At 41.0% G+C, this 26,128-nt stretch overlaps 1 protein-coding gene across 3 annotated transcripts in view; it reads left to right on the top strand.

Moving 5' to 3' along the window:
- Positions 1-26,128, top strand: part of ADCY8 (adenylate cyclase 8) — a 451,884-nt gene that overhangs the window by 135,561 nt on the left and 290,195 nt on the right. For all 3 annotated transcript variants that reach the window (XM_073590345.1, XM_073590346.1, XM_073590344.1), the window contains exons 2-3: positions 2,527-2,676; positions 20,014-20,144. In XM_073590345.1, coding sequence (XP_073446446.1) covers positions 2,527-2,676; positions 20,014-20,144 — 281 coding nt within the window. The remainder of the gene's footprint in view (positions 1-2,526; positions 2,677-20,013; positions 20,145-26,128) is intronic.

Below are 26,128 nucleotides of genomic sequence, written 5' to 3'. Positions count from 1 at the left end.
CACATGAGGACATATATCTCACTAGCAAAAATAATTATGATTCCATGTACACTTATCCACTCCTCTATTTTTAATGGGGATAAATTAATATAAAAAGGGTTAAAGGCTAGCAACAATGAGTGCTCTTGTAGATCTTTGTAGCACCACTAGAGGGAGCGACGAAGCTTACTGCACACAGTATGCAAGAAGTTCATAAGCTCCCCCTAGTGTTGGCTGCAGGAAGGAAAAGGATATCGGTATACTCATCTGTTGTTTTTTGTCTGCATCCTGTGTCTGGATTTAAAAACAACATATGCGACTCAAACCTAAAAATTCTATATGCTACTCCTAAAAAGAGTGACTCAAACCTAAAACTGCCACGATTCCAACCCATAAACAACATATTTAACTCCAATGTAATAAAATTGCATATGTGACTCAAGCCTAAAAACGACATACAGTCATGGCTGAAAGTGATGGAACCCATTAAATTGCTGCAGAAAATGAAGTATTCCTCCTAGAAAATTATTGTAATTACAAGTTTTGTTATACACGTGTTTATTTTTTTTGTGTGTCTATTTGAAAAATACAAAAATAAGCAGAGGAACAAAAAAAAGGCCAATTGGAAATAATTTCACACAATACCCCAAAAATTGGCAGGACAAAATTTTTGCCACCTATCCAAAATTGTGGGTAAACAACTTTGTTTCAAGCATGTGATGCTCGATCAAACTCACCTGTGGCAAGTAACAGGTGTGGGCAATATGAAAATCACTCCTGAAACCAGATAAAAAGGGGAGAAGACACAATCTTTGCATTGTGTGTGCCACACTATGCATGGAGAACAGAAAGAGGAGAAGAGAACTGTCTGAGGATTTTTGAACCAAAATTGTTGAAAAATATCAACAATCTCAAGGTTACAAGTCCATCTCCAGAGAGCTTGATGTTCCTTTGTCCACAGTGCGCATAATGAGACGTTTACAACCCGTGGCCGGCAGAGAAAAATTGATGAAAAGTTGCAATGTAGGATAGTCCGGATGGTGGATAAGCAGCCCCAGTCATGTTCTAAAGAAATTCAAGCTGTCCTGCAGTCTCGGGGCGCATCAGTGTCAAGGAAAACTATCTGTCAACATTTGAGTGAAATGAAACGCTATGGCAGGAGACCCAAGAAAACCCACTGCTGACACAGACATAAAAAAAACTAGACTTCATTTTGCCAAAATGGACACGAGTAAGCCAAAATCCTTCTGGGAAAGTGTCTTGTGAACAGATAACACCAAGCATGAGCTTTTTGGTAAAGCACATCATTCTACTGTTTAATGAAAATGGAATGTGGCCAAGAAAGAAAAGAACACAACACTTACAGTCAACTGCTTCCAAGGTCATGGGTCTTCCAGCAGGACAATGACCCTAAACATACTTCAAGAAGCCCCCAGAAATGGATGGACTTATGAGAGCCCTGGAACAGTTTTCAAAAGAAGAGGGGTCCAAGATTCCAATTGAGAGGTGTAAGAAGCTTGTTGATGGTTCTAGGAAGCGATTGATTGCAGTAATTTATTCTAAAGGATGTGCAACCAAATATTAAGCTGAGGGTGCCAACAATTTTGTCTACATTTTTGAGGTTTTGTGTGAAACTATGTCCAATTTGCCATTTTTTTCTGTTTTTTTTTTTTGTGTTCCTATACACACAAAGGAAATAAACGTGTCTAACTGCAATAGCTTTCTGGGAAAAATACTTTATTTTCTGGAACAATTTAAACAGTGCCAACACTTTCAGCCATGATGTAAGTGACTCCAGCCTAAAAATGACAAATGTGACCCTAACTTAAAAGCGCCATATATGATTCCAACCTAAAAACAACATATGGGACTTCTATGCAAAAATGACACATGTGACTCCAGTCTAAAAAAAATGCCATGTGTGACTGCATCCTAAAAACAACATATGTGCCTCCAGTCTAAAAAAAAAAAAAAAAACCCTTCAGACGACACAATTAAAAATAAAATATTAATCAGTTTATAAAGTTTGGGAGTACTCATTGAGCCATTATAAGCCACAATTTTAGAAAGTTGCAAATTTCCCGTGATGACTTTTTGTGACATCCTATGCTAGGGCTAAAAATAATCCGTGTGGTTTCCCATGGCTGCTTATATATCTGACTTTTGAAAAGTACGAAATGTGTAAATTTAAAGTGAATGTATCATAATTAAATTGCCTATTGTGTTTTATGCTATTTTTTTTTTTTGGGGGGGGGGACTTTTTTTTTTTTACATTTTACTATCTTTGTTAAAAGTAAAAATAGAAATCTTGCCATTTTCACACTGGCCACTGGAGCTCTTTTAGATGCAGATTTCTGGTTCTTTCAGGAAATGCACATGTACATTAGCAGCAATGCATAGACTTTGATGTTATCTTTTGCATTGAAGCATCTAATGAGCGTGTGCAAAGGTCATTGTTAGAGGATTATGGGGAAGGCGTGCTTTTTAAAATTCAATCATTTTTGTGTAACTTTTTGAAACTTTTCATTTTTTTTCTGTTTTTTCTAGATTGTGGCACAAGCTGTGTTGTTTATGTGTATGAACACTGCTGGAATATTCATTAGCTACCTGTCCGATCGGGCTCAGCGACAAGCCTTCCTGGAAACTAGAAGATGTGTGGAAGCCAGGCTGAGACTTGAGACCGAAAACCAGAGACAGGTATTTATCTCGGCTGCTTTGAAATCTTCCTTCTGTTGGATAGAAAAAAAAAAAGGTTGTGATAATATAAGAAATCCAATATGTATAATTGTGGTATTTTATCTCAGCCAGCGTGCAGACACAGTGTGCGAAATAGGAATAGTCATTATATAGAGAAAAACACATATTACTGCTTATATTGTACGGTAAATGTGCTCTCAGAGATAATACCGTCATACAGTTTAAGTGCAATTCCAGTCATAACTAGTATAATGGCAGTGGTGCAGGAAAAGTTAAGTTACATAGTAAAGGAATGGTAACCTTCATTTTAGGTATAAATATATGCAGGATTTCACTCCCATCATGATTCAACATTTCAGGGCTTATTTGCCTTTTAAATGTTCTTATACGATGCTTCAGAGGATTTTGTAAGGGAACTAGTAATACTATGAAGACTATAACTACTATAATACTGCTCCTATGTACAAGAATATAACTACTATAATACTGCTCCTATGTACAAGAATATAACTACTATAATACTGCCCCTATGTACAAGAATATAACTACTATAATACTGCCCCTATATATAAGAATATAACTACTATAATACTGCCCCCTATGTAGAAGAATATAACTACTATAATACTGCCCCCTATGTAGAAGAATATAACTACTATAATACTGCTCCTATGTACAAGAATATAACTACTATAATACTGCTCCTATGTGCAAGAATATAACTACTATAATACTGCCCCCTATGTAGAAGAATATAACTACTATAATACTGCCCCCTATGTACAAGAATATAACTACTATAATACTGCTCCTACGTACAAGAATATAACTACTATAATACTGCCCCTATATACGAGAATACAACTACTATAATACTGCTCCTATGTACAAGAATATAACTACTTTAATACTGCCCCCTATGTACAAGAATATAACTACTATAATACTGCCCCCTATGTACAAGAATATAACTACTATAATACTGCCCCTATGTACAAGAATATAACTACTATAATACTGCTCCTATGTTCAAGAATATAACTACTATAATACTGCTCCCTATGTACAAGAATATAACTTCTATAATAATGCTCCTTTGTACAAGAATATAACTACTATAATACTGCTCCTATGTGCAAGAATATAACTACTATAATACTGCCCCCTATGTAGAAGAATATAACTACTATAATACTGCCCCTATGTACAAGAATATAACTACTATAATACTGCTCCTACGTACAAGAATATAACTACTATAATACTGCCCCTATATACGAGAATATAACTACTATAATACTGCTCCTATGTACAATAATATAACTACTTTAATACTGCCCCCTATGTACAAGAATATAACTACTATAATACTGCCCCCTATGTACAAGAATATAACTACTATAATACTGCCCCCTATGTACAAGAATATAACTACTATAATACTGCTCCTATGTTCAAGAATATAACTACTATAATACTGCTCCCTATGTACAAGAATATAACTTCTATAATAATGCTCCTTTGTACAAGAATATAACTACTATAATACTGCTCCTATGCACAAGAATATAACTACTATAATACTGCTCCTATGCACAAGAATATAACTACTATAATACTGCCCCCTATGTACAAGAATATAACTACTATAATACTGACCCTATATACAAGAATATAACTACTATAATACTGATCCTATGTACAAGAATATAACTACTATAATACTGCTCCTATGTACAGGAATATAACTACTATACTACTGCTCCTATGTACAAAAATATCACTATGCTCCTATGTACAAGAATATCACTACTATAATACTGCCCCTATGTACAAGAATATTATAACTACTGTAATACTGCCCCTATGTACAAGAATATAACTACTATAATACTACTCCTATATACAAGAATGTAACTATTATAATACTGCTCTTATGTACAAGAATATAACTACTATACTACTGCTCCTATGTACAAGAATATAACTACTATAGTACTGCTCCTATGTACAAGAATATAACTACTATAATATTACTATATACAAGAATGTGACTATTATAATACTGCTCTTATGTACAAGAATATAACTACTATACTACTGCTCCTATGTACAAGAATATAACTACTATAATACTGCTCCTATGTACAAGAATATAACTACTATAATACTGCTCCTATGTACAAGAATATAACTATTATAATACTGCTCTTATGTACAAGAATATAACTACTATACTACTGCTCCTATGTACAAGAATATAACTACTATAGTACTGCTCCTATGTACAAGAATATAACTACTATAATACTACTCCTATATACAAGAATGTAACTATTATAATACTGCTCTTATGTACAAGAATATAACTACTATAATACTACTCCTATATACAAGAATGTAACTATTATAATACTGCTCTTATGTACAAGAATATAACTACTATACTACTGCTCCTATGTACAAGAATATAACTACTATAGTACTGCTCCTATGTACAAGAATATAACTACTATAATACTACTCCTATATACAAGAATGTAACTATTATAATACTGCTCTTATGTACAAGACTATAACTACTATAGTACTGCTCCTATGTACAAGAATATAACTACTATAATACTGCTCCTATGTACAAGAATATAACTACTATACTGCTCCTATGTACAAGAATGTAACTATTATAATACTGCTCTTATGTACAAGAATATAACTACTATAATACTGCTCCTATGTACAAGAATATAACTACTATAATACTGCCCCTATGTACAAGAATAGAACTACTATACTGCTCCTATGTACAAGAATGTAACTATTATAATACTGCCCCTATGTACAAGAATAGAACTACTATAATACTGCTCTTATGTACAAGAATATAACTACTATAATTCTGCCCCTGTGTACAAGAATATAACTACTATAATACTGCCCATATATACAAGAATATAACTACTATAATACTGCCCCTACAGTATGTACAAGAATATAACTACTATAATACTGCCCCCTATGTACAAGAATATAACTACTATAATACTGCTCCTATGTACAAGAATATAACTACTATACTGCTCCTATGTACAAGAATGTAACTATTATAATACTGCCCCTATGTACAAGAATATAACTACTATAATTCTGCCCCTGTGTACAAGAATATAACTACTATAATACTGCCCATATATACAAGAATATAACTACTATAATACTGCCCCTATGTACAAGAATATAACTACTATAATACTGCCCCCTATGTACAAGAATATAACTACTATAATACTGCCCCTGTGTACAAGAATATAACTACTATAATACTGCCCCTGTGTACAAGAATATACCGTATATTTCAGATTATAAGATGCACTTTTTTCCCAAAAATTTGAGGGGAAAATGGGGGTGCGTCTTATAATGCTGATATACCTTACCTTACCGGCCACGATGGAGCAGGGTGCCAGGGTCGCGGCTGGAGGAGGAAAGAATGGAGCTTTGCTGCAGGCGTCAGGCAGGGATGAGGGGGTGTTCGGATGTGTGGCGCGCCACTGCGGGTGTCTGGTGCTCCGTGTGTCCAGTGTTGCTGCGGGGGCTCTACTGACATTTTGTGAAAGCCCAAATCCTCCTCAGTTCAATGGTTTCCTTCGGTGGACTCCAGGAAAATGGCTGTCAGGGCGGTGCATGCACAGATGGAGATCTCAGCACCAAGATCTTTGTATATGAGACCTCTGCGCTGAGATCTCATCTCCTGAGATCTTGGTGCCGAGATCTCCATCTGCGCATGCGCCGTCCCCGGCAGCCATTTTCCCGGAGTCCATCGCATAGATCTCTAGTCCCATCCCTCCTCTCAGATTGAGTTTCATGTACCCCAGGAATTTTAGAGCAAATTTTGTGCCATTTTGCAAAACCTGGGCCTTTTTTTTTGTACTAAAAAGTCACCAAAAAGTTTAAAGACAAAGATACTTTTTTTTTTTGCGCAAAATTCATGTACTATTTGTCCCTTTTTGTAAAATTTTGTGCAAAAAAAAATGACACTGAATACCACTAGGCAAGAAAAAAAATGACTTAAAAATAAAAGGCAAATGCTGAATTAGGGCCAAAGTCTTTTAGAAAGTTTGAAAACTTTTTATTACTCCGTTATTCCGCTCTATTGACATGATAACTGCGCGGGGGGCAGGACTTTTGTGTGCCGTACATTTTTTGTCTTCTGGGCTTTATGGTCAGTGCTTGCTTCCTGTAATTAACGCTATGTCACAGATTTGGCGGGGGGGGGAGTCGTACCCATAGAAACGACACTTCTGCCAAGTCTGTGGTCTTATTCCGTCATTTCTTTTTTTTTTTGCTTAGGGTTAACCCTCCGTGCCAACGAGAGATTGTTGTGTGCCCCTGTAAGCCCCCAGCCAGATTACAGGTGTTTCTATGGCGACCGGTCTCCTGGGATTGCCATGGTGATGGCATTTATAGAACGCACGCAGGAATGCAGCCAAAATTTTAACTGGATGAGAGGAGAGTGTCCGTTTTAATCACATTTTCCCAGGAGTTCTGCGCTCAGCCGTGGGTGAGATCTCTGGAGATGACTTGTAGCGCACTGGGCATACTGGGTGCAGGTGCCAATCTCCAGAGCATCTGTCATGTCACTTAGTCCATGTTTCATGGAGACGCGCGGTGGTCGAGGTGACCTTCACTGCATTCACAGACAGTAACGTCCCGACAGCAAAAATACCAGATATTCCACTATTCCACTGATTTTGGAATGTTCCGCTCATTTATAAACCTTAATGGTCCCTGAACTTTCTCACAACTTGATCTCCTTTGATAGTTGTTGTGATAAAAATACAATCTGAATGTGACTTTATTTGATAATTATGTTGTCTTATCCCTGAAAAATGACTCATAGTGCTGACCACCTGGTGTCTCGCTTCTGGGTAACTCACTGTCCACCGCCTGTTGCAAAGTGTAATCCGTATCTAGCAGCAAAGACGCCGAGATGGATTTATAGAAGGGTGGGACTTGTATCTCTACAGGAAGTAGGGCAGAGCCATGTCACTACTGGAAGTGGGGCGCAGCTATGTCCCTACAGGAAGTGGGGCGGAGCTATATCCCTACAGGAAGTGGGATGGAGCTGTCACTACAGGAAATGGACGGAGCTGTGTCCCTACAAGAAATGGGAAGGAGCTATGTCACTACATGAGTGGGTTGGAGCTATGTGCCTATAAGAAGTGGGGCAGAGCTATGTCCCTATAGGAAGTGTGTGGGGCTATGTCCCTACTGGAAGAGAGACAGAGCTACATCCCTACAAGAAGTGGGAAGGAGCTGTGTCACTACATCAAGTGAGTTGGAGCTATGTCCCTGTAAGAAGTGTGCAGCGCTATGTCCCTATAGGAAGTGGGACAAAGCTATGTCCCTATTGTAAGTGAGACAGAGCTATGTCCCTATAGGAAGTGGGGTGGAGCTATGTCCCTATAGAAAGTGGGGTGGAGCTATGTCCCTACAGGAAGTGGGACGGAGCTGTGTCACTACTGGAAGTGGACGGAGCTATGTCCCTATAAGAAATGGGTTAAAGCTAAGTCCCTATAAGAAGTGTGCGGGGCTGTGTCCCTATAGGAAGTGGGGCAAAGCTATGTCTCTATTGGAAGTGAGATGGAGCTATGTCCCTATAGGAAGTGGGGTGGAGCTATGTCCCTACAGGAAGTGGAGCGGAGCTATGTCACTACAGGAAGTGGGGTAGAGCTATGTCCCTACAGGAAGTGGAGTTATGTCCCTACAGGAAGTGGGGCAGAGCTATGTCCCTACAGGAAGTGGGGTGGAGCTATGTCACCACAAGAAGTGGGTTGGAGCTATGTCCCTACAGGAAGTGGGACGGAGCTGTGTCACTACTGGAAGTGGACGGAGCTATGTCCCTATAAGAAATGGGTTGAAGCTAAGTCCCTATAAGAAGTGTGCGGGGCTGTGTCCCTATAGGAAGTGGGGCAAAGCTATGTCTCTATTGGAAGTGAGATGGAGCTATGTCCCTATAGGAAGTGGGGTGGAGCTATGTCCCTACAGGAAGTGGAGCGGAGCTATGTCACTACAGGAAGTGGGGTAGAGCTATGTCCCTACAGGAAGTGGAGTTATGTCCCTACAGGAAGTGGGGCAGAGCTATGTCCCTACAGGAAGTGGGGTGGAACTATATCATTACAAGAAGTGGGTTGGAGCTATGCTATGTCCTTACAAAAAGTGGACTCAAAGGATACAATGGCTAGCGCTCAACTTAAAGATTAGAATGATGGTGCTAGTGAGAAGAGCCAGTGGTCCCATAAACAATAGTTCAAAAAAATCACTGCACACATACGAGTTGGAAATTATGCTTCAAGTGAGGATTTATTAATAGTGATTTCTGAAGCGACAGGCAAAATGACATTTCGGCAAGTTAATAGCCTTGATCACATAGTCGCTAGAAGAAATAGAAATATATACAGTGAGAAAAAATGTACATTAGATATTTACATATATACAATATATACATAGATATAGAATTAGTTGATAACATGTCCAAGGGCTTTTAGAATGACAGTACACAGATGCATCAGGATATAAATCACAATCATATAGGGGCATTTCAGAGAGAGGTCAAAAGAGAAGGACAATGGAATGGTATCATGAGATGATTACAGTAGTAATGAGCTAGCCTACCCCATTTAATGAAGCATCTTAGGTCAAAGATAGTTAGAAGTGGTGCGGAGCTATGTCCTTACAGGTAGTGGGGTGGAACTATGTCCTTACAGAAAGTGGAGCGGAGCTATGTCCCTACAGGAAGTGGGTTGGAGCTATGTCCCTACAGGAAGTGGGGCAGAACTATGACCCTACAGGAAGTGGGGTGGAGCTATGTCACCACAAGAAGTGGGTTGGAGCTATGTCCCTACAGGAAGTGGGTTGGAGCTATGTCACTACAAGAAGTGGGTTGGAGCTATGTCCCTACAGGAAGTGGGGCAGAACTATGTCCCTACAGGAAGTGTGGTGGAGCTATGTCACCACAAGAAGTGGGTTGGAACTGTGTCGCTACAGGAAGTGGGTTGGAGCTATGTCCCTACAGGGAGTGTTGCAGAACTATGACCCTACAGGAAGTGTGGTGGAGCTATGTCACCACAAGAAGTGGGTTGGAGCTATGTCCCTACAGGAAGTGGGTTGGAGCTATGTCACTACAAGAAGTGGGTTGGAGCTATGTCACTACAAGAAGTGGGTTGGAGCTATGTCCCTACAGGAAGTGGGTTGGAGCTATGTCTCTATAAGAAGTGGGTTGGAGCTATGTCCATACAGGAAGTGGGGCAGAACGTTGTCCCTACAGGAAGTGTGGTGGAGCTGTGTCGCTACAGGAAGTGGGGCAGAACTATGACCCTACAGGAAGTGGGGTGGAGCTATGTCACCACAAGAAGTGGGTTGGAGCTATGTCCCTACAGGAAGTGGGTTGGAGCTATGTCACTACAAGAAGTGGATTGGAGCTATGTCCCTACAGGAAGTGGGGCAGAACTATGTCCCTACAGGAAGTGTGGTGGAGCTATGTCACCACAAGAAGTGGGTTGGAACTGTGTCGCTACAGGAAGTGGGTTGGAGCTATGTCCCTACAGGGAGTGTTGCAGAACTATGACCCTACAGGAAGTGTGGTGGAGCTATGTCACCACAAGAAGTGGGTTGGAGCTATGTCCCTACAGGAAGTGGGTTGGAGCTATGTCACTACAAGAAGTGGGTTGGAGCAATGTCACTACAAGAAGTGGGTTGGAGCTATGTCCCTACAGGAAGTGGGTTGGAGCTATGTCTCTATAAGAAGAGGGTTGGAGCTATGTCCCTACAGGAAGTGGGGCAGAACGTTGTCCCTACAGGAAGTGTGGTGGAGCTGTGTCGCTACAGGAAGTGGAGTGGAGCTATGTCACTACAGGAAGTGGGGCAAAGCTGTGTCCACAAAGGAAGTTGGGTGGAGCTATGTCCCTACAGGAAGTGGGTTGGAGCTATGTCCCTACAGGAAGTGGGGTGGAGTTATGTCTTTACAGAAAACTGGGGCAGTTCTATGCCTCTACAGGAAGTGGGAAGATCTTTGACACGCTACAGGATGTGGGGTGGATCTACTTGTCTACAGAAAGTTGGGGCACATCTATGACTTTATGGAAAGTGGGGGTGGGGCTTTGTATCTACAGGTAGTGGGGTGCAGCAATGTCTACAGGAAGTGGGGTCAGGTCTTTGTCTCTTTACAAACTGTGGGGCAGAGTAAAGTGCAACTGCGCTGGAGCGAGATTGGGGGCGCTGTGTGGATGACATAAAACGCATCATCCACATGAAGCAGGGCAGGAGGACGGTGATTGCGAGGGGATTCACCAAGCAAGACTAACAATTAATATCAGACTGGATCGTTCCATATTGGAAGATTAAAAAAAGATATTTTGGGGGATATGAGAAGGGTTGGGGGCTTACATGCAGGTTGCTAAGCTTCTGTAAAGGTGGCGGCCATAGTTAATATTGGAAAAACCAGGTGGCAGGTTCCCTTTAACCTATGTAAGGTGATCAACAGAAGAGAATTTCGCTGCAAAGTGGTCAGTATTATACGTCCGATCCTGTACAAAACACAGCCATACGGTATATCTATCCTGATCTCTGGATAAAAACGTTATGGACCCAATTTTTTATTCGCCGTATCTTTTAAATACATTGTTTTTATCGTCTTGGATTATTCATTGACGTCTCAAATTCTTCAAAGTGTACGCGAAGGAGGGAAATTTGTCTCTTTGCTTTTGCTTTGGAGACTTTTGTGATAGTCTACAAAAAGTATGCTTTTAATTTTATCTGTTTTTAAGATTTTCCAGCGTTCTTTTGTTTATAGCTATAAAGCTTATTCCATTTCTTGGTATATCACAAGTCTTTTCTTACTCTTTTTATGGGTCTCTAGTGCCGTATTTACACCTATTTCCCCCCTTCTTTTACACTTTAGACTCATGTTGGTGTATGGCACAAGACTCTTAAATATAATTTTTGCAGTGCCGGTTCATTTTTCTAATAAATTCTTCAAAATGGCGCTCGCGGCTCATGAATTTTATGCAAAATCAAAAAATATTCTTTACTTTTGCCTTTAACCTTTTTTTTTTACTCCAAAAAAACAAAAAAATCACAAATTCTGCAAAAAAATGTAGCAAGATTAAATTGAAAATTTCAGATATACATAAAATCATTCGAAGAAAAGGGGGGAAGAGAATGGAGTACATTTTCTCAAAAATGGTGCTATTTTTTTTATCCCTAAACCCTGCTTACAATGAACGGTTAAAAAAAAAAAAACTTTAAGAAGGTGCAAATTAAAAGAAGAATTAGGTGAAAATGAAAAATAGACAAAAAAAAGTCTCAAATGCAATAATGAATGGGGCCCAATAACCTCCAGAACAAAGGGGAACAAACAAAAATAAAAAAAAAAATTCTTCCACTTGCCGAAAACCAAAATGTTCACCTGACTTTTTGCCTCCTGGTATTTTTGCTTTTTTTATTCTAGGCAAACTGCTTACGTTTTTAAGAACTTGACTTCTAAAAAATAAAATTGTTGAAAAACTTCTTCACATTTTTGTTTTATCTCAGACTAGCGTCCTCAGCGACTATTATTGGACATTTAATGCAAGGTAATGAATCACGCATTAAGGGGAATGTCGCAATATGGCAACATAATGGCCGCCTGCTGGAATGTGAAGCTGCAATGAAATCGGGGATTTTTATGGCCATCGCTGGAGCCTATTATCTTGCCATCGCCTTACCGGCTGCTGACGTTATTCCCATGGCAAAGGATAAATGGGATGCGACTCACTTTAGTAATTTACTGCTGGAAAATCAAGGGTCATGCGTTTCCCCCCACAGGAACCATAAAGATGATCATTCCGATGCCTTTAATTGAATGGCTGAGCGCCTGTAGAAAAGCGGAACATAAAAGCTTTACGACCAGGAGTTATTCCAGTGCTTTAGGTTGTTCCGTGGTACTGGCAAATAAAAAAAAAATACATTAATTGGGGCGCAAACTAGTTGAGGACATATTTTTGCCGCAGCCGGGTCATAATTTGCTCTATACGAGGAAATTGAAAATGCTGGTAAATACTACCACCACCACATTTCTTGGTATCTCACAAGTCTCATCATTCCAAATGACCTTGTTCCAGAAGTATGAGTAGATAGTATACAACTACAACTGTACATTTTAGGAGGTGTGAAAACACTGGTCTAGGGGATCTGAACCTTTGAACAGTATGTAGTGAAATTAATGAACTCTTGCGGCTCGGCTTCACCGGACAGCAATGATAACCCATTGACACTGGCAGTGGGGATGGGCACCGAATAAGATGCCAACCAGGAAAAAACTGCTTCAACAGTGGATTCTGTCATGATCCAGTCTGGGGTTTGTATTCTGCTATCTTCTCTCTGGATTGGTCATGCAGAGGTTAATCCCCTCTGCCTCGTTTTAGAGCTGGCTGCGCTATTTCAGTCCTCTGCAGCCTGCTGGCCAGCTTCAGCTATAGTTTGAGCTTCCAGGCTAGAGCAGCTGACCCGTATACCCTAGTGATCCTTCTACCTCTGACTTCCCATATTTGTGTGTGACCCGTTCCCTTTCCCAGACTTAGTGTGCGTCTGTGGTTTCCCTACAGTGTATGACTCGGCCTGATCTCTGAACCCCACCTCTTGTTCTCCGTCCCTGATACCACGTTCCCCGACTGGCTTTGACTCACTGGCTTGTACCCCGACTACATCTTACGTCTTACGTTTTGGATACCACGATCCCGTTAGGCTCTGACTTCTGGCTTGTCTCTGACTACGTACATTGCTGTGACCTTTGGTACTTCTGCTTCTGACAGTTTCTGACTCGGCTTGTCTGACCAGTCTTTTGTTACCTGTGACACCTGTGCTGCTGCTCAGTGTTTCTACGCTGTGTGTGTGCAACCTCTCTTCCCTCACTAGCACCCCCTGGTGGAGGTTGCGTTATACTGCACTTCAGCAGCATTACAGCATCTAAGTGGTTATAAACTAGCGATGTGATCTAGCTCTAGTCACTTCTATTACAGGCCATTGTTGGCTGTATAACACAGATGACACTGCCCTGTATGAAGTGGGCTCAGATCCTGAGCTGAGCCTGCTCCATATATCAACACCCGAAGTGTTAGGAACGGCGGAACGCACTAAATAAAAATAATAATAAAGTGCGTTCGCCGCTCGGGGTCCACCGTGCAGTAGGTGAAATAACCGCTGCTAGGTGGTGGCAGGAGCAATATGGCGGAATTGCACACGGGGTTAAACTCCACCCAGGTACTCAGAGCAATCTCTGTTAAACTCATGGAGATGCCAAAACTACAAACACAAATAACTGAGCCTGTTGTAGTCACAGAACTCAGTAAAAAACGCACACACGGTATACGGTCACAGGAGTAGCCCAAGGCGTCGGCACTACGTCCGTCTAGACCTACCGTGTGCGCGGAGTTGCAACTGCAAACGCAATGGAAGCTGCTACTGCAGCACGGCGTGGACACTGCCTCTAAACGACAAAGGCAAGGCGCAAGCGCAATGTCGGACACTAGCAGCTGTGCGCGTTGAAGCAGAGGAGCGCTGGCGCTGATTCTAACTGAGTCCCTATTCACATGCGTAATATCAGAGGGAAGGGGTTTCAAATGAGTCAGTCACCAGAATCATGCATCCGTCCTCATTCACACAGCAGCAAGTAAGTCTATACTAGCGCATGGCGGAACAGCCATGCGTGCCTTTTATAGCAGCCGGGACCTTCTGCACGCTTCCAGATCTCTGAGATGGACCAATGAGAACTGGAGCGGGACCTGAGCACATGACTCCCGATCTCCAATGGGAGATCGTTCCATGAGCATGCCCAGTAAGAGGACAGAAGGACAGCCTCAGGAGAGATTTGCTGCAAGGCAATCTCATCTGCAATGGCAAAATAGGAGGAGAGTGCAGAATGTGAGGATCTGGATCCCTGCTGAGTAAACGCAGGAATCCGACTCCTAACACGAAGTGTGACATACACTTACGTCACATGTCTGGAATTATCCAGAATTATTAATACAGCTGTTTTTTTCTAATAAAAGTGCCCCTCCTGTCTACGGTATTAGAGCTAAACTTCGTTGATTTGTATAGGTCTGAATTGCAATGGCAGACGCAACCTGCCAGCAAGTTTGGCACTGTCCTTTAATGTAGGCACCATCTTTTTTATTCTTTGACAAGTAAGAGAGTTGAAAGCAATGCCCAAAAACCTTATTGGAGAGGCTTTCAGTGAGTGGTTGTTGGGCCGTTACACCTGTCTTTATTCCACAATGATATTGCTAGTGCTACACAATGGAAGTTCACTAGAGGCGTATCGGTACGCTTGGAAGAAGCTCCCAATACCGCCATAACACTACTTCCATATCTAAAAATGTATTAACACGTTCCTTTTAAAGACTTTGTCAAATGCTAGAGAGATATTGCTTCCTTTGGATAACAGTGCCATACTGCTTAGCTGCAATACCATGCACTGCCTCTGAACCCGTGTGGTGCTGTTTTTGGAAGAAAGCAGCCATATTTTCCCAAATTTTGACAAACCCTTTAAATTCTTAAGCATCTCCTACTAGAGACTACAGACAGGTAAAATTTTATCATTTTATTTCAGCGACTGCGTGAAAGCGAATGGGATTTGATGCTAGTTGAGTCCTAGTTCTAATCAATAGGGCGCAGATGTGCAGTAACGGCCCGCGGCCACTATCAGTAGACGGAGCAGCTTTGTAACTGAGCAGTTACACCCACTGCCGGCACCTAGAACAGCTGATCGGCGGGACTGCGGGTTGTGGGATGTCGTATCCCCACCGATCAGACATCGATGACTTATATTTAGGATAGGTCATCAATGTTAAAGAAGTGGACAACCTCTAATCTAAACTGACTTTTGGAGACACAGCTATGCTCTTCTCTACCTTTACTCTGGACTCGACATCCCAAGATATGTGGCGATACACGACTAGTTTTACAAAAAAACGAAATACGATAAGTACACATGATTTTGTGATACTCTGTCGGGAGTTGTTTCTGCCATATGTGGCCACTCAGAGTTTTCGATGTGAATTGTAGCCTGTCAAGGTTTTCCGCAGTATTGAATTGATATAATGAGAAATAAGAGTCCTTTAATCAAATATGAGCGAAGGTAAAGGTGGATGAACCGCCGAATATCTGCATCTTCATTATTAAAATTTACTAACAGAACTGAAGCGAAGATCTAAAAGTAGAGTACAAAACATCTAATAGTCTGGTTTTTTTAGTAATGCCCCTCCTGGGCTTTCACCGGGCATCAAGTGTTCTCAATGATTGCGGTGAACACTAAATAATACGTCAAAAAAAGATTTAAATATTGCATTTGCTGGTTGTTGTCGGAATTGCCTATTATACCAAAATGGCCCATTTCGATTCAGCTTGAAAGGTTTTAAAATTGCTTCACAAGCAGTCCGTGGAGTCGGCGTGCTCACATTCACCGTGGAATATAATCACTGGGATGGAAATTACACTTCTAGAAATAATAACCAAGGAAAAAAGTGGAATGAGGATTCACATATTCCAGCAGGCAGTCAGGCAGCTGCACAGAAAGCCAGTGTAATTTTGTAGTCCCGTGAAATTTGGTTGTCAGTGATCCTCAATGATTGTACTGTTATAGAAGCGATGGGTTGGAAAAAGTTAACCCAAGGAAAAGGTGGAAGGAAAGATCCAGCTGGTCAACCAGCTGCACAGAAAGCCTTTATAAATTTGGAGATTTTTTTTATATATATATTTGTTATTATTATTATTTATTTCTATAGCACCATTGATTCCATGGTGCTGTACATGAGAAGGGGTTACATACAAATTACAGATATCACTTACAGTAAACAAACTAAGGCTACTTTCACACATCACTTTTTTGCCGTCAGGCAGGATCCAGCTATTTTTAGAAAAAACGGATCCGGCGTAAATTTTGGAGAACTGTAGAAACGCATCCGTTTTTCTGCCGGATCTGTCTAGCAGGTTATATCTGTTTCCTGTGGGCTGGCCAATTGGATCTGAACATGCGCAGACTTAAAAAAACGGATCCGGTGGCTGGATCCGTCTTTTTCTGGATCCGGCGCATTCCGGCGCCCATAGACTTTCATTGTGGCAAAAAGCCGGAGGCGTCGGATCCGGCGCTTTCGGCTTTTTCGCCGGAGACAAAAAACGTTACAGTAGCCATTTTTTCCAGACGCCGGAATGAGACAAATAGCCGGATCTGGCAAAAAACGGACGAATCGCAATGCCATCCGGCGCTAATACAAGTCAGTGGGGAAAAACCGGTTCCGCCATTGCATTTCGCCGGATCCAGTTTTACAAAAAAAAAGACGGATCTCACCTGACGGCGCAAAACGGATGTGTGAAAGAGGCCTAACAAACACAGACTGATATAGAGGGGAGAGAGGACCCTGCCCTATCGGGCTTACATGCTACAGGATGGTGGGGAAGGAGACAGTAGGATGGTTGCAGCAGCTCCAGTAGTGGTGAGGCGGCAGCGGGGATCATTGCAGGCATTTGTTCACAAATATTCTCAGTTATTGTACTGTTGTATAATCAGTAGGATGGAAAAGTTACACTTCTAGAAATGATAAACAAGGAAAAAGTGCAATAAAGATTCACATACTGTATTCAAGGTCAGGAAGCTGCACAGAAAGCCGTAAGAAATTTGTAGTGCTGTGATATTTGTTCGCAATGATTTTCAGTTTTTGTACCATTATGTAATCAGTTTTATGGAAAAAGTTAAACTTCTTGAAATAAAAATCAAAGAAATGGTGGAATAAAGATTTACATATTCAGACAGAGGCGATCAGGCAGCTGCACAGAAAGTCCGTATTCATTTTGGTACTGTGTAATTTGTTGGTTATGACTCTCAATGATGGCGCTGTTATATACTCAATGGGGTTGGAAAAGTTACAACAAAGATGAGAAAAAGTGTTTACCCGGCAATAATTTAAAGTTCTCAGCCATTCATCCTCATTAAACATAGTGTAAAGAACCTACAGGCCGGTAGGACATCAATCAAGTTCGATAAATTCCATCACACGATCTAGCACTTCTTTATAATGGTAGCTTCTTTATTTCAGAATGATTAAATATCCACATAGACTGATAAAATCCAGAGTTGAAAAATCTACGCATTTTGAACTTTTAATTAGTCTGAAACGCGTATGGATTTTCAACTTTGGCTTTTATCCATGTGGATATTTATCATTATGGAATTAAAAAAAAAAGTTATCGTTTTAAAGAATTGCTGTATTGAGAGAAGGAATTTATCTAATTTGGTTGGAAAAGTTAACCAAGGAAAAGATGGAAGAGGGATTTACATAATCAAGTAGCCGGTCAGGCAGCTGCACAGAAAGCCCTTATAAATTTGTAATGCTGTAATATTTGTTCACCATTAACCTCAGTTATTGTTCTGATATATAATTAGTGGGAAGGAAATTTACACTTCTAGAAATAATTAATAACCAAGGAAAAGAAGGATTCTCAAACTCAAGCAGCCAGTCAGGCAGCTGCACAGAAAGCCCTTATGAATTTTGTAGTCCTGTGAAATTTCTCGTCTGGTTCTTAGCGAATGCCCTATGATATAATGAATGAGTTGGAAAAGATAAGCCATGATTAAGGTGAAATATGGGTTGACACAGTAAGGCAGACACACAGAACGTTATCAATTTGTCGTCCTGTGATATTTGTTTGCAATGATTTTCATTTATTGCGCTGCTATATCATTAGTGGGATGGAAAAATGTAAATTTCTAGAAATAATAACCAAGGAAAAGGGGGAATAAGGATTTACATACCGTAATCAAAATGCAGGTCAGGCAGCTGCACAGAAAGCCCTTATAAATTTGTAGTCCTGTGAATTGTTTGGTTGAATTTTAGTCATTTTAGGATTCGAAACATTTTGGATTTTCTCAATATTAAGCCATAGACCCACAGAATAATGAGTATGATGATAATAAGGGGGTTTTGTGGGATCCATGATCTTTCTTAAATTAAGAAAAAAATATTACTTTTATACATTGTGTTTCACTACGCTTAATGGCTTCAGTGATATAAAACCCAGAGTTTTTCTTCTAGCACAGTAAGTGTTTTGAGGGTCGGACATTCATAGAGCGGGTGGGAGGATGTCCACCTTTATCTCCACCTGCAGAGCTGGCACCACCATGTACTGATAGGAGCTTGGTGACTCTGGGATAGTGTTTGTTCCCGTGGGGTATGTTAAGGACCAGTAAGGTGGACACTGTACCGGTCAATGGGCTGAATCCCGCTAGGAAAAGGACTGTGTTTTCTTTTTGTTTTGCTGTTCTGGCCCAGAGGGCCATATTTATTTTTCCCAGCTTAGTTTATGCTGCCTTCAATAAACTAAGCACGTTCTTAAAGAGACAGTGTTCCGTTTATACCTCTGTCCAGCCGAGTGAGCCGCTCAACCACAAAATACTGCAATTTTTTTCTTGTTTTAGTGTTTTATAACCCTGTGTCGAGTTTTGTGTTTTCCCTTTTCCTGATATTAATAACTGTTTCAAAGAAACAATGAGCAGATATGATAGTAGAATATAGGATGATATGAATGTGGATAGGTAGCGTATTGATTAGGTCTGATCCTGATTGTCTATGATCCTTATCTGTCATAATGATTGTCTATGATCCTTATCTCTCATCCTGATTGTCTCTGATCCTGATTGTCTCTGATCCTGATCATCTATGATCCTGATTGTCTCTGATCCTGATTGTTTCTGATCCTGATCATCTATGATCCTTATCATGTCACATCCTGATTGTCACTGAGCCTGATCATCTGTGATCCTTATCATGTCACATCCTGATTGTCCCTGATCCTGATCATCTATGATCCTTATCATGTCACATCCTGATTGTTCCTGATCATCTATGATCCTTATCATGTCACATCCTGATTGACTCTGATCCTGATTGTCTCTGATCCTGATCATCTATGATACTTATCATATCTCATCCTGATTGTATCTGATGCTGATTGTCTCTGATCATTATCATCTCTTATCCTGATTGTCTCTGATCCTTATCATCTCTCATCCTGATTGTTTCTGATCCTTATCATCTCTCATCCCGATTGTCTCTGATCCTTATCATCTCTCATCCTGATTGTTTCTGATCCTTATCATCTCTCATCCTGATTGTCTCTGATCCTTATCATCTCTCATCCAGATTGTCTCTGATCCTTATCACCTCTCATCCTGATTGTCTCTGATGCTGATCGTCTCTGTTCCTGATTGTCTCTGATCCTGATCTTAGCTATCTTCTCGTGTTTTTGCAGGAACGGCTCGTCCTCTCTGTATTACCTCGATTTGTTGTACTTGAAATGATCAATGACATGACCAATGTAGAGGATGAGCATCTGCAGCATCAGTTTCACAAGATTTACATCCATCGCTATGAAAATGTCAGGTAAGAGTAAACATATAAGATACGTCTCTTCTTTGCGTTCCATAACAACACGACCAATGTTGCAGACAGAATTGCATATTTGTGGGGGTCTCGATTTTGGGAATTTAAGTGTTGGTAAGTAAGTTACGCTGGATTTCAGTGGCTACAAAACTTTTCAATGATTTGTTATATCGTAACGGAATGGGAATGTGGAACTCATACTTCCTGTAACTTCCTCATCTGTTCTGTACAGGCAGCCGCACAGAGAGAGTCAGCAGTATACGGGCTCTGCGGCTCATTCACTCTTTTAGACAAATCTTCTAAGTATGCCATCCTCTGGAAAAAGATCATTGGGAAGGAAGGGGGAGGAAGCGAGCTGTGATATCTATTGTGATTGATGGATCCAGTGTTATCTACTGTATATAAATAGAGGTGTTATCAGTATTGATGGGCGAGTAGCATCGTTGCTCGGGTGATATCCGAGTATTTTGGCGTGCTCGGAGATTGTTTTCGTCAGTTCAGCTGTATGATATGCGACTTGTAGACAGGCTGAATACATGTGGGAATTCCCTAACAAACAGGTATTCCACCTATGTATTCAAGCTGTCTATAAGTCACAAATCATGTAGTTAAGGCGACGAAAACTAAATCTCCGAGCACGCCAAAATACTCGGAGACCACCCGAGCATGCTCAGAAAAACCCGAGCAACGAGTATACTCGCTCATCACTAGTTATCAGTCATTGTACAGGAGGAGAAGGTGAGCTGTGACATCACCTATTGTGAATGGTGGATCCTGTGTTATCTACTGTTTATAGAGGTGTTATCAGTCATTGTACAGGAGGAGGAGTTGAGCTGTGACATCACCTATTGTGAATGGTGGATCCTGTGATATCCGCTAACTATAGACCTGTCTCTAATCTTCCCTTCATCTCTAAACTCCTGGAACGCCTGGTCCACTCCCGTCTTATCCGCTATCTCTTTGATAACTCTCTTCTCGACCCTCTCCAATACGGTTTCCGCTCTTTACACTCCACTGAAACTGCCCTCACTAAAGTCTCTAATGATCTGCTAACAGCTAAATCTAATGGTCATTACTCCATGCTAATTCTCTTGGATCTCTCTGCAGCATTCCACACTGTGGATCATCAGCTCCTCCTCACTATGCTCCGCTCCATTGGCCTCAAGGACACCGTTCTCTCCTGGTTCTCCTCCTATCCGACCGCTCCTTTACTGTATCTTTTGCCGGTTCCTCCTCCTCTCACCTTCCCCTTACTGTTGGGGTTCCTCAAGGATCGGTTCTAGGCCCCCTCCTCTTCTCCTTGTGCACTGCCCCTATTGGTCAAACAATCAGTAGATTTGGTTTCCAGTACCATCTCTTTGCTGATGACACCCAATTATACGCTTCTTCTCCTGACATCACACGAGCCTTTCTAGAAAACACTGGCGATTGTCTAATCGCTGTGTCTAACATCATGTCCTCACTATATCTGAAACTGAACCTGTCAAAGACTGAACTCCTGGTGTTTCCTCCCTCTCCTAATCTACCTATGCCCAACATTGCCATTTCCGTCTGTGGTTCCACTATTACTCCCCAGCAACATGCCCGCTGTCTTGGGGTCACACTTGACTCCGAGCTTTCCTTTGCCACCCACATTCGATCACTGGCTCGCTCTTGTCATCTGCACCTCAAAAACATTTCTAGATTTCGACCTTTTCTTACTTTTGACTCTGCAAAAACTCTTACTGTTTCTCTTATTCATTCTCGTCTGGACTATTGTAACTCTCTTCTAATCGGTCTCCCTCTTACCAAACTCTCCCCCCTCCAATCTGTCTTGAATGCTGCAGCAAGGATCATATTCCTCACCAATGGTTACACCGATGCCTCTACCTTGTGCCCGTCATTACACTGGCTACCAGGGCTGTGGAGTTGGAGTCGGTGCTCATTTTGGTGGAGTCGGAGTCGGAGTTGGAATCGGTATAAAATGGACCGACTCCTAAAATATATAATAAATTGGGTACAGTAATTCAATGCAGGATGTGCTGAATATTTTTTCATAGGAATTTGGGAAAGTTATGAAATGTCCTATAAATGGCTGTTCTATTCCTGATCTAAGGCTACATTCACACACAGCGTTTTTCCTGCGTTTTTTGAGGATATGTTTTTCAGCTGCAAAAGCAGATCAGCTTTTTAAAAAACGGCATCACCTGAAAGGTTTTTGAGCTCATAGATAATGTTTTCCATAGCAAAAGCAGATTAGAAAAATGCTCTATCTACTGTACAGTCATATGTAAAAGTTTGGGCACCCCTATTAACGTTAACCTTTTTTCTTTATAACAATTTTGTTTTTTGCAACAGGTATTTCAGTTTCATATATCTAATAACTGATGGACTCAGTTATATTTCTGGATTCAAATGAGGTTTATTGTACTAACAGAAAATGTGCAATCTGCATTTAAACAAAATTTGACCGGTGCAAAAGTATGGGCACCCTTATCATTTTCTTGATTTGAACACTCCTAACTACTTTTTACTGACTTCCTGAAGCACTAAATTGGTTTTGTAACCTCATTGAGCTTTGAACTTCATAGCCAGGTGTATCAAATCATGAGAAAAGGTATTTAAAGTGGCCACTTGCAAGTAGTTCTCCTATTTGATTCTCCTATGAAGAGTGGCATCATGGGCTCCTCAAAACAACTCTCGAATGATCTGAAAACAAAGATTATTCAACATAGCTTTTCAGGGGAAGGATACAAAAAGTTGTCTCAGAGATTTAAACTGTCAGTTTCCACTGTGAGGAACATAGTAAGGAAATGGAAGAACACAGGTACAGTTCTTGTTAAGCCCAGAAGTGGCAGGCCAAGAAAAATATCAGAAAGGCAGAGGAGAAGAATGGTGAGAACAGTCAAGGACAATCCACAGACCACCTCCAAAGACCTGCAGCATCATCTTGCTGCAGATGGTGTCACTGTGCATTGGTCAACAATACAGCGCATGCATAACGCCTTTTTGTATGACCAAACAACTCAATCTTTGTTTCATCAGTCCACAGGATCTTCTTCCAAAATGTAACTAGCTTGTCCAAATGTGCTTTTGCATACCTCAGGCGACTCTGTTTGTGGCGTGCTTGCAGAAACGGCTTCTTTCGCATCACTCTCCCATACAGCTTCTCCTTGTGCAAAGTGCGCTGTATTGTTGACCGATGCACAGTGACACCATCTGCAGCAAGATGATGCTGCAGGTCTTTGGAGGTGGTCTGTGGATTGTCCTTGACTGTTCTCACCATTCTTCTTCTCTGCCTTTCTGATATTTTTCTTGGCCTGCCACTTCTGGGCTTAACAAGAACTGTACCTGTGTGCTTCCATTTCCTTACTATGTTCCTCACAGTGGAAATTGACAGGTTAAATCTCTGAGACAACTTTTTGTATCCTTCCCCTGAAAAGCTATGTTGAATAATCTTTGTTTTCAGATCATTTGAGAGTTGTTTTGAGGAGCCCATGATGCCACTCCTCATAGGAGAATCAAATAGGAGAACTACTTGCAAGTGGCCACTTTAAATACCTTTTCTCATGATTTGATACACCTGGCTATGAAGTTCAAAGCTCAATGAGGTTACAAAACCAATTTAGTGCTTCAGGAAGTCAGTAAAAAGTAGTTAGGAGTGTTCAAATCAAGAAAATGATAAGGGTGCCCATACTTTTGCACCGGTCAAATTTTGTTTAAATGCAGATTGCACATTTTCTGTTAGTACAATAAACCTCATTTGAATCCAGAAATATAACTGAGTCCATCAGTTATTAGATATATGAAACTGAAATACCTGTTGCAAAAAACAAAATTGTTATAAAGAAAAAAGGTTAACATTAATAGGGGTGCCCAAACTTTTACATATGACTGTATATATCCATTTATCCATATCTGTCTATCCATATCGTAGCTGTACCAAAAAGAATGAAAACCGGGTAGCACACAGACTAACACAACTTTTTTTTAGCACCAGTCAGGTACACCTCATAGCTGCCCAAAAGGACGCCCAGGACAGGCATTGCTCATCTTCAGTAACACATCAACATCAATTGATAGTTGGAATAAATAGACTGCATTCATCACCACCACATCTTCTTAAGGTGCAGGCTTTATTTTCAAGTGTAGGGGTGTGCAGTATGAGGTTCTGCAGCAGCTGAGGTGTGCAGTATGAGGTTCTGCCCCCCCCAGGTTTGATCCTGGCTACGCCCATGGAGTAAATGTAGCCTGAGGATCTAGGCTTTGTCTTAGCTGAGATAAGTCATAGTGTTATATTTTATATATATATATATATATATATATATATATATATCCGCACACATACACACTATATATATATATATATATATATAGATATATATATTGTGGTGTAGTTACCACTATGTCAGCTAGGGGGCGCTGTGTGGGTGTCCCAGGACGGGTGTACAGGCACATTCAGTGTGGTAACAGGAGCAGGGTCCTAAATGACCATTATGGGTCTCAAGGTGGGTGGCCTTGGGATGCAGGCTCCAGGGTGTATTGATCAGCAGAGGTACTGCTGATCATTCTGTTACTGTGTCAGGGAAGCCTGTGTGTGTCTATACAACATTTAGTGATGTCATAGCCATGTGATCACCTGTGGGTGTGGTTACAGGGCTATGTAATTGAGGTGTTTGGCACATGTGAGAGACAGTGTGGAGGGAGTCTGTCTGAGTGTGGACAGACTTCCATGTGTCCAGGTGGGACACTACAGAGAGTGTATATGGGGAGGACTACAGCTCCCAGCATGTGCTGAGACTCTCAGTCCGAGTCTGAAGCCACGGACATTTCTGTTCCTTTGCCTGAAGTGAAGGTTACATTTCGGTGTTATGCTGTCTATGGTTTATGGAGTAATAAACCTGGTGAAATTTTAAAGGAACGTGCCTCATGTTTGTCTCCCGCTGCACCTAAGTGAGTCGAATCCCTACAATATATATATACACACACACAGTACAGACCGAAAGTTTGGACACACCTCATTCAAAGAATTTTCTGTATTTTCATTACTATGAAAATTGTAGATTCACTCTTAAGGCATCAAAACTATGAATTAACACATGTGGAATTCTATAATTAACAAAAAAGTGTGAAACTACTGAAGATATGTCTTATATTCTAGGTTCTTCAAAGTAGCCACCTTTTGCTTTGATTACTGCTTTGCACACTCTTGGCATTCTCTTGATGAGCTTCAAGAGGTAGTCACCGGAAATGGTTTTCACTTCACAGGTGTGCCCTGTCAGGTTTAATAAGTGGGATTTCTTGCCTTATAAATGGGGTTGGGACCATCAGTTGTGTTGTGCAGAAGTCTGGTGGATACACAGCTGATAGTCCTACTGAATTGACTGTTAGAATTTGTATTATGGCAAGAAAAAAGCGGCTAAGTAAAGAAAAACGAGTGGCCATCATTACTTTAAGAAATGAAGGTCAGTCAGTCCGAAAAATTGGGAAAACTTTGAAAGTGTCCCCAAGTGCAGTAGCAAAAACCATCAAGTGCTACAAAGAAACATGAGGACCAAGAGTCACCTCTGCTGCGGAGGATAAGTTCATCCGAGTCACCAGCCTCAGAAATCGCAGGTTAACAGCAGCTCAGAATAGAGACTGTTATGATTGAGTCACCGTAGGAGGCAGACACAAAAATAGCAGCTAAGTCCAGAAAACCGGAGAAGTTGGCAACTATCAGATTGCAGACCCCTGAACCTAACAACACAACTAGAAGTAGCCGTGGGGGGTTCCTACGGTGCCCTAGACCCCTCGATCACAGCTGGAGAAACTAAATAGCCTAAAGACAGAAAAGGAAATCTAAACTGCCCCAGAGCAGACCCCAAAGTAAAAGGCAGCCCCCAACATATAATGACGGTGAAGCAAGATGAAAAAACACACACAGAGATAGAAAGATAGGCTGAGCAAACAATGGGGCCCAAGCTAACTAAAAATAGGACAGGATAGGACAGCTGCTGTCTGCA

Source organism: Dendrobates tinctorius, unplaced genomic scaffold (assembly GCF_039654945.1).
Source record: "Dendrobates tinctorius isolate UK_male_01 unplaced genomic scaffold, ASM3965494v1 ptg000116l, whole genome shotgun sequence".
Classification (NCBI taxonomy): Eukaryota; Metazoa; Chordata; class Amphibia; order Anura; family Dendrobatidae; genus Dendrobates; species Dendrobates tinctorius.
The sequence above is the reverse complement of the archived record's forward strand: the minus strand, read 5'-3'. Positions and strand labels throughout refer to the sequence as shown.